This window comes from Botrytis deweyae, assembly GCF_014898535.1.
Source record: "Botrytis deweyae strain B1 chromosome Unknown BDEW_006, whole genome shotgun sequence".
Lineage (NCBI taxonomy): Eukaryota > Fungi > Ascomycota > Leotiomycetes > Helotiales > Sclerotiniaceae > Botrytis > Botrytis deweyae.
The window spans coordinates 649,380-664,393 of record NW_024066213.1 but is presented as its reverse complement, the minus strand read 5'-3'; the positions used below and the strand labels follow the sequence as shown (position 1 = coordinate 664,393).

The following is a 15,014-nucleotide window of genomic DNA, read 5'->3' as shown; positions in this document are numbered from 1 at the left end:
ACAAGGGCTTTTCTCTGGCTTTCTTGGTATGTACGATACCTTGCATCTCCATCAGCCAAGACTCCAACCCTCGAGCCTCTATCTTACATCTTTCTCCGTCCATAGTATGTCCTGCCTTCCACTCCCTTCCTGCACGCATACCCAGGGGTGCAGAGAGCTTCAGACGATAGCTTGCAAGTGAATGGGCGTATGGGAATCGAGGTCGGTAGGTAGCAAACGACAAGGATTCTTTGTCGTTTGTGTTTGAAGTGAACGCACCTGGCATACTGGCAGACCGGTGGGTGTACTCGTATACTCGCTTCTCGGTACCGGCATGTCACTCAGTGAATGTTGAAGAAAAAGAAGAAGTCAAGAATAGAAATGGAATTGAAGCTAGCTGGGGACTGGAGAAGCTTGAATACAAAACTAATCAGAATCCGGTCTAGCGTTGCCGAATGGCGTACGTGCCCTCGAACCATCTCTTGCCTCGACCTTACCTCTCACGCCTCTCTCGCCTCTTACCAAGATGGATGCTGGTCACTTTCTTACAATCCTTGATGTCTTCATCTAAAAGTTGCCATTTTAACCACACGATCTATGCTCCACCCTTCTACCTCAATATCTGAGTTGCACAAATTCGTTGTTCGTGCCGGGACCGTACCGTGTATCTTTTTTTAGTTGTCGATAGATGTCATTCTCCTCTTCTTCGTTGGTCTCGCCATCACGATAATATGCACGAGATGAGAAGTTCCATGTATCTCTTCACTTGTACCACGGTAAGATTGTACAAAAGGAAATAACCTCATTTATCGAATTGCTACACTGCGACACTGCGACACTGCTACGATGCCACACTACCCTACCTGACAAGGCAGGTATCATACGGCATCTAGGTACCTAGGATTCAAGAAACCTCTTCTTCTCGAAAGCAATCTTCAATCCAACATCGGGATTCACAAATCTTGGCTATCGTCGTAAGCATGCATCTTCCATTTTCCCGCATCCTTATCAGACCCTATTTCACCGTTTCTTGGTGTAATCTTGTACCGCAATTGTTCATGAACAGAAATTCCCGAGCGGTTAATTCATTTAAACCTAAATGAGCTATTGTATTTGCTTGAATTCTTGAATCGTTGTACAGATACGGCACTCTTGGAGATAATCGCTAAGTTTCCTTGTTAGATGCTCACTGCTGACAATCTTGGTCGGGCTTGTAAAGTTGCAAGCATCTAGATTTTTTGCTGGGTAGCCCTGTGAACTTGAAAATTTTACCGGCATGGCATTGATCAATACCGGGTTGACAAGAACCGTCCTCCCTGATGGCCTACATCTTCCTTGTGGCAGAACCTCTATGGATTAAGGATCTTCTGATTGATGCTCAGAAAGTGAGGGGAAAAAGGGTCCAATAACTACGAATCAATCTATTTGGCACAGTAAGTTACTGCTAACTCAAGTCAAAAGTTACCTCGTGTTTGATCGCTAGATGAGACGAACGGGTGGAATTTGGAGAGGAAAGAGGGAAAGATAGAAGTTAGTACAGGGCTCAACGAACATCAAACTGTGATGGTTGTAGGATTCAGACGAAACAATTATCACAAACACCACAATCAGCCAAAAGAAACAAGAAACAAAAAGGACAAACTCCTTTTCATCCTCCAATTTAATTTTCTTGTTGTACATTTGCATTCCTCCTGAGCATTGACAATTTGCCATGCGTTAGAAACGTGGGAGTGTATTCATATTGTTTCGAGGAGTTGGTTGAATGCTTCAAATCTTTTGGCTGCGCACTTCCATGTTCCGCCGAGTGTGCTGACTGCAGTTTGAACTCCTTCTCCGGAAAAATGATCTTTCGAAATCACCCATTATTTCGCCATTTCTTACTTTGAAAATAGGAGACGAGGCTAAAGATAATTATCATCTGAATCTGGGGAGTTCTTCACTTTGTTATCACAGTGGATCCATCAGACGACGAAGTTAGTTGATTCCCTGGAGCCTCGCAACAACTCTCTCTAATCTGATTGTGACATTTTGTAACCTTCAAATTGTGCTTTCTAGGTATCCTCGGTATCCTCGCAATTATTGAATTCCCTTGTTTACAAGTCCATTCCCTCAAATGCAGAAACGCCACCTTCAAACATCCCGCATCTATCTCTACTCTCGTGACAATCAGGAATTATCCAATACCCGAGCCATGCCCTACCATTCTTCTGATCAGTCTTATATGCGATATTTTGGACATCTGCGAATGAGTTCAGAGTTGATATCTTATTCGGGTCTTTTACCAGCCACTTATTGTATCCTTACATTTTTACCTGGTCAGATCTCGTTCTCGCCTTGATAGCAATAAATAATCGCTACAGTAAAACCTCTCTATAAGGATACCGGTTTTTGTAATCTTTTTTAAGGATATATAGAGGTATCCTTGTATAGAGGTTCCGCTTAATCCCGATATAGTAGTAATATCCTTCCGATTAGTCCCGATCGGGCCATTTCCGTGACATATTTTAGGTTTCAATTGAGTCTATCTAAATTCTCCATATAGTATTATATAATAGCTCAAATCCTGATAATCTTATTGGCCCAACAAGGATATATGTAATCCTGGGACCGAGAAATATAAGGATATCCTAATAGAGAGGTTTTAAGGATATATATCTTTTTTAGCCCTAAAAATTTTTGGGACCGAAAAACATATCCTTATAAAGAGGTTATCCTTATAGGGGGGATCCTTATAGAGAGGTTTTGCTGTAATTGATGCAAATTTTGTCCACTCGAATTGGTCAGTTGCCGTAATACAACCGAAATGCCAGCTAATTACTCTCGAAATAGAAAATAATATGCATCTATGCCGAGTAACTTGCTATTTTCGGCACAATTTGCTAAAATGGCGGGGTTACATCTCAACCATCTTCATGTGACATTCAACATTCGAAGCGGTAGAAGTCTCCCCGTATATCATTAAACGACCTTGTAAAGTTCCGGTCTTTGTCCGTGTTGTCTTCCTGTCCACTCATTCCATGTGCCCCTTGTCGACCGATTAATACCGCCTGTCAATTCCAGATCTTTTTGCCGAGTGCCGGAACATCGGCTAGATGAAGACGACTCAACCAGCCATTCGTCTATGTGGTCGCGACCTTGTTGATACAAGACTCAAAATTTCCACTTCTTGAAAACCTTCTAATTCATATAAAAATAGAACATCTATGTCCTTTGACCAGTCACAATCACCCAAGATATCTTGTCACATATCTACAAAATCAGACTCGCTCAATACGAAGCCATAGAGTCGTTGAAGATTTATCATCTTATGATTTAGCTTGGGAATCTTTACACAAAAAGATAATGAATGTACTGACACGAATGATAGGTTTGCACTGGGCCCGCATTGCTCATTCCTTTACCCGATATCTGCGATCTCAGATGTTTATGACACCATTTGATTGGCATACAGCGTACGAATGAGCCGCTGTTGGAAGTGGATTGCTTGATATATATTTGTCGCTTATGAGAAAACTGTTGGATATAATTCAACTAGACGCGTATTTTTTCATTTCGTTGGGTCCTGTCAGATACCAGTCTTTCCGTATTTGTTCAAAGCGGTTCCCCGGCTACCCGGGCGCTTGATAGCTTGGGTCCACAGAAATAACATACTTCACATGCAACTTAGTTTATAAGACCCGCAATCGGACTATTAATAACCCTCCCCTCATCATCCACCAAGATCTATCTAACTTGTCTGCAGAATCATAGGATGCAATGCTTCCCAAGCCATCAATGAATCATTCAAGCTTCTCATGTAACACTTCGTTGCATCTTAGAACCCATTTTGGAAGACAAATTCAAGTATTATGAGACTAAACTCAAGCGAATGGTGGTAATGCAGGTGCCATAGTATGTGTGCACCCCGTTGTTGTCACCGTGAACAGATTGACCGAATAAGCATGGTCCACTACTCAAAGAGATTAGCATGTTCTTTGCTCGGCATGAAGGACTAGACTCGAAAGCTCGAGCGGTGTACATCGATCTATTGACCTAAGAATTTACTCTGCTTTCCACTAGCCCAAGATTACATCTACTTTCGTCAGACAGTAGACGTTGATGTCTCTGCTTCACTCTGAAGTCAGATCCCCGACTTCCTATTGGGGAACAGCAATTCTTAACATCCATGCATATTTAAACCAGAAGTTCAGACTATTTGAACAGGATCTTCTCGTTGAGTTGATTTATTTTGAGCATCAGAAGCAGATCATATGATGCCCTTCATCGGAGTTCTATTTTGGATTGACAATGTGCACCATTTTCTGAAAATAGCTCTTCTCAATATCTTACCCTAGTTCGAAAGGCCCGAGATTCCATCACATATTACCTCTCTGACATAAAACACAACTCTTCTATTTACCAGTCTACATTGAGAAATTCCCCTCCTCTATTGAACAACCACCTAACGCCTTATTGCACCTTATTCGTAGATTTAGCAGAGTCTAGCATGCACCCATCTTACTATTAAATGAAATTCAAGCTCTTGAATATTCAATCCTAGGTCATACTTCAAAAAGTATTCGTCCAAGTAAGTCTACATGGATGAAAAAGTCCGAATAACGATTATTAGTGCATTATCGTCTGGTTTTGTTTTGTAAAGATTTCACTTTTACATGACATTGACCATGGCATGAGTTTGCACTCAATCTACCTTGGTTTGAGTCACAATATAACTCGAGTGATAGAGAAATTTCCAGACTCTAGCGACCTCCTTTACTATGAGGCTTCCATTGCTCGCATATGCATCACTTACAAATCCACATATCACACCCTATAGCTATCTATTCATTTTGTATATTTATGATTGACAAATGCGTATCAATAATCAATATTACACTTTTTCTCAATTACCCAAGTATGCTCCTACTATTTGCCTCACTGACTAAAGTTACTAAGTGTCTTATCATGTCCAAATGAATGCTCTCTCCATCTATATTTATATCCTTGTCATCAGCAAACATTCAAACAAGCATCCATGAAGCTCAAGCGTGTGTAGCACCCTAAATGACTATAGGGCTGGTCGCAACATGCTACCGATAACTTATTATAGTCATCAACGTGAACTATATTATCAACCACCTCATCTGACCCGATGCCATGCCATTTTACATCGTGTTCCTAAAATACCCTCTACCAATCACAACGGCACTATAGCTAGCACCAACTTGAATACCATACATAATCCCAGAGAAACAGATTAATTAAATTTAGTGCACTCGAGTATGCTCCCTCCTTCCCCAAGGTCATTATTGCAAAGTGTTCTCCGTCTACTGGTAATTATACACATTACTCTGTTCTTAGCTCTTGTACTGCAGAAAAATATCAACTAGTCATCAATATTTCTCTGGATGAATTCCATGAGAAGAGCTAGAAAACACAAAATTATGTTAATATAACCCGATTTCGTGATTCAAAAACACCTTCAAGGGAAAGGAGCTCACCAGCCTCAATTTTGCATCTACACTTCCCAGTCCCGAGCTGTCCTGCAACGGCTAAATATCGGCCTTGTAACAACACGTGACCTCATACACGAACGTCGACAAAAAAAATCTGCTTCGGTTCCCAGACTCTCACACTTCACTCCAAACAGAACTCGATATGTCAAATGATTTTTCTGAAATTTGGATAGCGTAAGTCTCAGAGACTACTAGATGGCCCATATGTATGACGCACAGTGTACCGCTGCTTTCATCCTTATAAACATGTGGATGCATGGCTTCATTCCTAATCAAAGCCTGCACATCTAAACATCTGTACGTCCATGTATCTGGGGTGAAACTAATCACCGGGTAGAAGATTCATAGAAAGATATCTCAAATGCTAGGATCAGCCGGGTTGTAGTTGATCGCAGCTTTCGTTGAGGGTACGCACTGCTTAGATACGGCGGAAATACGTGGAGAGAAACTCGACGCTATGGTCGTAAGAACAGCTTATTTTTGTAATGCATTATGCTTGAATTGACAACATCACTTTGGCACTCCGAGCAATGTCAAGCGTCTGAGTAGTTGACCTTGCTGTGGGATGGAATTATGGACCGTTGTACGTTCGTATCCTGGAGGATGAGGATATCAATCCCTTCAAGCGAAGCCAACTCCCTACAATATCTTGCAGTCATGTTGACGATCTGTATCAATGAATTTGATATTCTTGTAGACTACTCCCAATGATTTGATTCGCTTTACTTTATTTTTGTTGGCTGGGGCAAATGATACTACACCTTCTTTCATGAAGTACAATGAGGCCAATGTCTCGGGACTTCCCAATGAAATATTTGTTGTTGTGTTCCTTAAATCTGAGCCAGTGTCAGTTCAATTCTTTCTGGAAAAAACAATAGCGCTGCAGTGTCTCTGATGTTGTAGACGGTCTCTGTCGATAGGCTCAGTAAATGCAGACTGGCTAAGGAAACCTTGAAGTGATTCCTCATCTATGTAGCCAATGTGAAGAAGAGAGAAGTCGAGTGGCTTGGACGAAAAAGCTTTATTGAGCGTTCAAGACACAAAACATCATTACCATTGAACCTCGCTACCCATCTGCATAAGCATGTTGCTACCCCTATAGACATGAATTCTCAACCCACCAACCCCATGATTTCTGTATTTAATGCCAACGATGTTCTCTGAGCCTGGTATCCCGCCTCTACTCTACTACTCCATACAAATATCCCCGTCGTCATCGCCAAACGCATCATTCCTGGAGCCGACACCATCCAACTGCACAAGGGACAGTCGTTTTGCTAACCTGCCCTGCTCTTCGGTCATCATCACTCCTGGATCGGTCTCACCTAATGGTGCAGCAGTTTCCAGTCTGTCAAGAGTCGATTCATCAGCCAGTTTTCCTTGTTTTCCAGTCGTTGATGCCTTCGAATTTGCCTTAACATTCGTCTCACTGGCCTCATCCACCATTTGTAATTTGGAAAGGGCACACTATGTTTCATTAGCTAAGTTTGCACATATTGCATCATTTACGCCTTACGATTCCAACAGTCTTTGAGCTGAGAGAGAGGCGTATTCTGTTCGACCAAGCAAGGTTTTCAGCAGCGTGCTATCGTTTTGTTAACTAGTTTGTATAAATGATTCTTCTTCTGTGCCTTATCTTTTTGCGGTTCTTTGTGTTGGAAACCAGGCGTCTTCTATTCGCCCAGAACCGTTCGGCGCTGTTCAATCTCGGCTTAAAGAGGTCAGCATTGCATTAAGTCTCTCAAAGGTATCCGCGAGAGTTGGCTCATACCTGGCTCAGTTGTGTCTCAAGATACTTTTGCTTTCGCTCTTCTGACCAATCTTCTGGTGTTGGCCATACTGCAAAAGTGCTTTCGCACAGCGTGCGCCAAGCCTCATCGACTTCTTTCCGTGTCACAAAGAACACTCTTTTGTTCGTTTTATTGCGCTTCGGCTTCTTGCAGAGAAGTTCAAATTCATCACAGTCGCACACGTGAACGGCGAATGCTAAATAGCCTACTTCGTTGACAAGTTTGTAAAAGTTGTTGGTCATGCGAGGGAATCTCAACGCGCTCGCCATCATAATTATGGACGCAGTGTATCTTTCCCGGTCTATGTTAACAAGCTGATGTGCGGTCTGGTCAGCAGTACTAGGTAGTTATCTTCATGCCAACTGGCAAGCAAACATTAGATAAAGTTTCGTACCTCCATCTTCTTCCGCGAACTTGCTACAATTAGTGATTGATAGGGTTGGATGTGTGGTAGTAGTGTTGATGGTATTATTCAAGATCTCAATGTGGGTTGATATGATTATGTGACGGCAAATAATGGCGGTATACAATATGCCGCATAGTTCAAATGGGTCGGTCTCTACATACTCCGTTCTATTCACCATTCCACACAAACAAGATGGATATAATCTATTCTGATGTCATTTTCGCAACCAATCATGCCAACATGGTTGTGCACTGGTGTAGTGGATAAACAGACCAAATAGAACAGAGGCCTGGCGCGGCTCGTATCGCGCAAGGCTGATGCAAAGTCCTTTCGAGGATAATCTGTCTAGTGTGGGGACTTTGGCTTTACAGTGGGTTCGGGGCTACTTTAAATATTCTATGTTGTAGATTTGACTTCTACCCGCTATCATGGCGGTATCTCAGTCCTTGACTGCTGATTACTGAGAACAGAATTTTTTGCCCTTTTTTGCTCTTTTTTGCCCTTCCAAACTCGAGCCGATATGTGAATTGAATTTTTTGTGGGTCTCTCAGAGGAATTGTTCAATAGCTACCCACCAACCATACATACATAACCAATAAGAAAACAACTTCAATTTACATATGAATGCGACTCCATTTTTATTGTCTCCTTCAAGCTTGGATTCTGGAAAAGTTTGTATTTAATGAGCAATGGCGCAGGTACGGAGAGTATATGTTTGTCGCATTCGTTAAACCATAGCTACAGCGCAACAGCAGTGCGACAACAAACAATAACGAGTAGGTATATTTATTTTGATATTTTTATTCTTCTTTCCAAATCCTCCAGTAGTATACAGTATATAAAATCAAAATGCGCGCAAGTCACGCCACCAGAAGGACATCTTTACTTGCCAATTCAAACCACCCCAAACTCTCCCCACCTCTGATATCTCGTGATTCATCTCACCCGAGCAAGACCCGACGCCATTGCCGACCCCGTCACATTTGACATCGCCTGAGTCTGCGCTCCACTAACTCCCGCATTACAATTCATCATTCCACATTGCGCTTCCAGATTTGGAGGCGGGCTCTCTTGCACCTTACTCGCATTTGTGGCTGCAGCCCACAGACTCCCGATGTTTGGGAGCACGGTGCAGCATCGATTGAAATTTACAGCCATGGTGGCATCTTGCGTGGTCATGACTCCTGTATACACATTTTGCAGATTGGAGACGATGGAGGGAAAATTGGCCATGAGAACTTTGGCGGATTTGATACCGTCTGGAGAGAGGTTGGGAGTTTTCATCAGGGTGGCGAGTTGGACGGGTTCATCTTTGGCGAAAGCGATGGCGGTCTTGAGTTTCGTGGAGTTGTTGGGATCGTCGACTGTGCGTGTGGTTAGATTGGGTGACTAGGTTTCTAGAGTGAGAAGGGGAGACCTACGATATTCATTGACAGTATTGACAGATGTGGCCCAGTTGTCAAGTGAGTTTTTTACATCATTTGCGGTAGGTGGAGTTGCAGGTTTGAGGACTTTGGGTGTAGCAATCTTTACTGGCGAAGCGGCCTTTGCTGCTGAAGTGGTGGTAGTGGTTGCTGCGAAAGATGTGCTAGCAAAAAGCAAGACCAAGAGAGTAAGTGGCTGCATCTTAGAGGATGATAGGCCACGAAGTGATGAAGAGATAAATTTATTAAGTATATTTCATGTGAAGTAGTATACACGCCCGCAGCAACCAGGCTGAACAAACCGATTAAAATTATTAATTGAGAAATAGGAGAGATAGGAAAAGGGGCTTTCTGCCAGAGAATGTAGAAGCAAAATCGTGGCCAAAGCATGGTGGGTATTACTTTCATAAATCATATTGGTCTTTCTGCATGCGTCTAGTCCCATTCTGAAATAGAAGTCTTGGAATTGTGCAACATGACGCCAAAACCGATGCCAAGTTCATTACTGATCGATGGATCTTCAGAACTAACATCTGTACGACGAAGAACGTCGCACTGTACCAACCGTATGGTCGAGGCCGTTAATAATTGGCCGTCGCCAAGAAATATCACGAGGACCATGCACGCGAAAAACTAGTTGACAGTTTCAGGGGAGTTGGGGAACCGTTTCGAAACGGCCTCAAAGCGTAAAGGAGAGGGAAACCCTCTAGTTCATTGATTCGTCAACCTATGGTAATTGATCATGAACTCGCCTGTCAATTCTGTCAATCCGGCTGGGATGTTCCTCCGCGCTTTTTATGCTCGGTATTGTGGAACAGCGCTTACTGTGAGACTACTAGTCTTTTTATATCCTTCGCATCGCATAGTAATGTTGCTATCCTAGCTTCTCTTTAAATGTAAGTACCTTTTATTATGCTTAATACTAAGCATTAATACCTCGAAGGTCCATCCTAGCTGTTTATCAACAGTTGAGCGGGAACTAAAAGTTTCATTTGCTGATACATCGATACGGCAAGTTCATTCTTCATAATACTTGCAAGTGCATTTTAAGATTGATTTGGAAGTGATGATTTTAACCAAATTTAATATTCTCCATAGTTTAAGGAGAGAAATGGAGTACTTCAATCTGTATGACAGGAGATAAAAGGAGAGGTATAGTATCGAAAGGAATCAAAGGGTGTGAACATACTGAAAAGGAAAAGAGTTTTTCAATCAATAGGAAACCAAATAAAAGAAGAAACAGAATATTACTCCTAAGACAGGTAGTAGGTTTTAGAAGATCAGAAGGGAGGGAAGGAGACCGGAAATTTGAAGTCAACATGATAATCTGACCATGACTTCAGATCATCATACTTTTCTCCACAAATGAATCATGTATTTAGTTCGTTTCTGCTCCTGTCAAGGACGATGAGGATAAACAGGTCATGTTTCGAAAGTAGCAAGAGGATAGAGAATTTTAATACATACTAGAGGAAAGAGGAGCCGGAATTAAAATAGATTATCGTCACCACTTGATAATTTCAAATCGATCAAAAGATGAAACGGGATGTAGAAAGCAGGAAAAGTGATGAGGAGAAACTAGATTTCACATGATAACATCGGATTGACTACAAATTCTGTGTATTCTTCTGTCCCGAAATCAAGGAGGGAATGAATAGGCTATATTATGAAGCAGGAGTGAGGCAAAAGCATCCGAGAGTAGATATGATCGAGTTCCTATATTCTCCTTGAACTTGGGACAAGATTAGGAAGGGAGTGTGAATCCGTTGTCTGGATTTATTATTGAGCACCGAATTCTCTAGTGCCCGTCGTCTTGCTCGAAATTTAATTTCAATGATACATCAAGCTACCGTCATGGAAGGAACACCTGTTTGAGTATCACTATCGATGAAACATTCCAACACGCACATGATCAATCCATCATCAAAGAAGACAGTAACGTCAAGTCATGATCTAGTTTATTGCTACAAAATTATGTGTAACATAGCATTTACCTTCCCAGCCACATATTATACAATGACCATGACGCCCTATCATGCAATTCGTGAATGTGATATGCACGCCACCGATGCAAAGCCCCAAATGCGAGCCATTTGTGCCTCTAACTGTAATCAAATATATGCCCTTGTATCTACGCCGCCACTGGTGATTTTCTGACTCTTCCCGCTTCGGAATCCTTTTCGGGAACTGTCGTACCACCGAAGCCCAATCCAGCACTCTTCTTCCTTCTTCCCTTCCTATCACCGTATTTTTCGTCAAACTTGCGAATTGCAGAGAGTGTGCTCATATCCTCGCTGATACTTGCGCTAATTTCCTCCATTGCCTTGTCGAAATGTTGTTTGGTGAGGATTCGTTTCTCGGGGTATGTGTAGGGGGTATCACCTTCGTGCTTTGTGGCGAGTTCATTTTCTTCCCTAATACATGCCAATGCAGCTGCGACCGAAAGATTTTTCAAATCCGATCCAGAGTAAAAGGGTGTGTTTTTCGCAAGTTCGGCGAGAGAGACCGACGAATCGATAATCTCATCTTTAAGGTGGATCTTGAGAATAGACTCGCGATCCTTTTCAACAGGCAAGTCAACCAGAAGTCTTCGAGGCAGTCGGCGTAGTACAGCTTCATCAAGGTCGAATGGTCGATTAGTAGCGACCATAATAAAGGCAGATAAATCGTTCATGCCATCCCATTCTCGTAGAAATTGATTAATCATCTCTCTGTGGGCAGTTGAGCGTTTGGTATCACCACGGGCAGCGAATATAGCATCTGCCTCATCGATAAATACAACACAGGGTGACAGTTTCTTGGCTAGTGAAAAGATCGCTCGGACATTCTTCTCGCCTTCACCAACATACATATCGTTCACTTCAGCACCACTAATTTCAAGAACTGTTGCGCCACTCTCTTTCGCTACTGCTTTAGCCAATAGAGTCTTACCGGTTCCAGGAGGTCCATACAGGAGCAAACCAGGCATTTTATCAGTAGCCAGAACACCATAAGTGAAAGCCTCTGGTCGTATCAATGACAAACTGGTCAATGTTTTTAGTGCCTCTACAGTCTCCTTTGGAGCGTGAACATCTTCGAATTTGGTATGAATATCCGACGGTATGACGACACCCCCGAGCAGCTTTTTCTCATGAGGAGTACACGTTTTTCGAATCCGCTTGAGCTTTTCTTTGATATCTGTCTTTTTCGGGGAATCTTTGATCTCATCAAGCATCTTGTTCACATCATTATCTTCCTCCTTCAATTCTGCTGCGCCCCAAGAAAATTTTGCATTGTCACTTTCGGAGAGCAGCTGTTGAGCTTTCCAAAATGTTGGCCCATCTATGATCTCTGGGTTATTTTCTAATCCTAGGATAGTCGTTGCAAGCCTTTGCACACGGGCGTAATGCCAAACTGCATCCTCTAAACCGGCAGATGCTACCCAAGCGACGTCGAGATCTTTTTCTATATCCACAGTCACGGGCGTATCCCCCGAAAGTTTTGTAATCATATCCTCAACATGCCGTATGTTCAAAGTTCGGATACGTAACTTGTCGTCAGATTCGAATATTATATCCTGTTCCGCTCTTCGGTCTGGCGGGACAAAGATAGTTCGTTTCTCGCCCTCAACTACGTCTGATTGAAGATGTTGAATACCTGCTGATGAGAGCTCGGATTCTCCTTGTTCCAATGAACTTGTTCCAACCATGATTATATTTCGTCCAGACTGCCAGCGTTTTGTGACCACCGTCCGCAGTTTATCAATAATATTATAACCATCATATGTTCTAGTCAAATCCTTGTAATCACGAACTTGTATGATTAGATCTTTGGGATTGGTTGCATCCGCACCTGAAGACTCTGATGCACGTTTTGAGTCGGCGGCAGCAACAAATGACTCAAGTAAAGCCGTAGTCTTCAAATCGTTCCACTGTTCAGCGTTAGATTTCACGTTGCCAAAGGACGAATTGCCATTGCTAGATGCCGAAAAGTTGGGGTCGGCGAAAGTAGCAAATGGCATCACAACATCTGATGAACGCCTGTTATTCTCCGCTGCTGGGGTGAGGGCCCCCTTTAACCGGCTAAAAATTGCCGAGAGCTTTTTCTGTGCCTCGGAAGAATTTGACGCGGTGAAAGCAATTGCGGGACCAGCCTTTTTACTCATGCCCGTAATTTCTTCCTCCTCAACCCCCTCTACATCTTCAGGGACCGTGCTTGAATCTTTCTCATAATCCTCCAGCCTGCCCGCCATTCTAGAAGTTTCGTAACCCAAAAGCGATGCTTTCGACCCCGTCCAGGCTAGGTTTTCGTCGATATATGGCCCTAAAATCTGGGCTATATCGACTGGATCCAAACGTATAAGATCAGCTCCTAGTTTGGTCGAAATGGTCTCCACGACAGAGTCTAGATATAACGTTCCTCCGTCTCTAGGGCATAGCAAATGGAGAATAGGCCTCATGATATTTTTTCCATCCAAGACAGCCTGTGAAGGACGCAACTTCAGTCCCGCTCTGACGGATGCCAATATTTCTTTGTAAACATCAACATGCATGCTATATCTTGCTTTCTCGGTAGGAGGGAGGTCGCATTCAACGATAGATTTGATTACATGACTCATCTTCTCTGTCGCTTCGGGGCCTGGCGAACTTTCAACAAATTCTGGAACGTTACCGCCGTAGTAAACAGCGAGTGAGCCTGTCTGCGGTAGCTCCTCGACCAGTTTGACATTATTCCAAAACCAATCCGGCAATATTATCGGTGGCAGACCCTCCGGCTGTTTTTGACGATTTGCTCGTAAGGTTCTCCCCGAGAGTCTCCCCCGAGACCTTTGCTCAGGGTCTACATTTTCGACTGGCTGTATAGAATCTTCTGCCACTGGATTCTCTAATTCTGCTTCCGCAGGGGTTTGCGGGACATCTGCTGAGGTTTCCTGCTCTCCATCTTCAGGTATCCGTGGAATATCCTCTATATCTGCTCTTGCCTCTTTGTCATTTTGCGGGGTTGCTGGGTCGTCGGGTGTACTATAGGAAATTGCTGAACGGTGGAAGTTGCGCCGGGGAGGGGGAAATCTGCAGCCTGCGATGATTCGGCATGTCTGTCGCGAGAGAGGGTTTCTATGTGTGCGAAGAGCTCGCAATGCTACGGCGTGCATCCGGTATGTTTTCGCGCTCTTTATCGAGCGAATACTTCAAGGGGGTAAATTGGAAATCGATCGTAGAAATGTTTGAAATATTTCTTTGTATCTCATCGAATTTAATGATAGGTAATCCTTCATAATCAGGCATCCACGAAGATAAATTCAGGCATCAGTTTTTGTTAACTGTGCGACAACATCTAATAATTCAGACAATCCATTTGCAAAGAATCTGGGGACTATGATTTTACAAAAAAAGGTTATAAACCATGAATTTCTGGAGTACCTTCCTGCATTAATATTGATGATATTGGTATAGATATCTAATTTTAAAGGTATCTATACATCAACAGCATCTCAGCATCCATCAAACATCACATCTACAACAACATATTGCCACGGCCCGATGTTAACGAATTTCACATTGCTGTATCTCGGCATGCAGATCAGCTCTAAGTACTCAGTCACCAGAGATTTTCGAGACTGATAGTTCAGCAGAACATCTTAGCTATCCAATCTTGATTTGATAGAGATTGACTTTGGTTTCCTCTCTTGGAGCATTTCATTCTCTGGGCTGGTAATTTCACATGACACCAAATACCAAACACATTAGTTGCATTTCATGGATTCATTGGCTTGATGATTGATTGTTGGTCCACCTGTCTTTGTTGTTAGTTGATTCTGCTACGACGTGAACCAGTTGAAAGGTTGTTGAGCCAAACAAACCATCTAGCATTAGCAAAATGCGCCTCCAAAATCTTCAGGTTCAGCAACATAACTCTCTCCACTTTGACCTTATAGAAATCC

At 42.8% G+C, this 15,014-nt stretch overlaps 3 protein-coding genes across 3 annotated transcripts; all 3 read right to left on the bottom strand.

The window, feature by feature from the left end:
- Positions 1 to 6,662: 6,662 nt before the first annotated feature.
- EAE98_003410 (uncharacterized protein) lies at positions 6,663 to 7,536 on the bottom strand (the record flags this gene model as incomplete). Its single annotated transcript, XM_038951030.1, has 3 exons — positions 6,663 to 6,941; positions 6,991 to 7,059; positions 7,246 to 7,536. 3 exons carry the CDS (start codon positions 7,534 to 7,536, stop codon positions 6,663 to 6,665), a joined length of 639 nt encoding a protein of 212 aa, XP_038812494.1.
- Positions 7,537 to 8,606: 1,070 nt separating this feature from the next.
- Positions 8,607 to 9,296, bottom strand: EAE98_003409 (uncharacterized protein; the record flags this gene model as incomplete). The annotated part of the gene is made up of 2 exons (XM_038951029.1): positions 8,607 to 9,034; positions 9,092 to 9,296. 2 exons carry the CDS (start codon positions 9,294 to 9,296, stop codon positions 8,607 to 8,609), a joined length of 633 nt encoding a protein of 210 aa, XP_038812493.1.
- A 1,929-nt stretch (positions 9,297 to 11,225) lies between these two features.
- Positions 11,226 to 14,225, bottom strand: EAE98_003408 (uncharacterized protein; the record flags this gene model as incomplete). The annotated part of the gene is made up of 1 exon (XM_038951028.1): positions 11,226 to 14,225. The coding sequence occupies one exon, from the start codon at positions 14,223 to 14,225 to the stop codon at positions 11,226 to 11,228; it is 3,000 nt and encodes a 999-aa protein (XP_038812492.1).
- Positions 14,226 to 15,014: the final 789 nt, after the last annotated feature.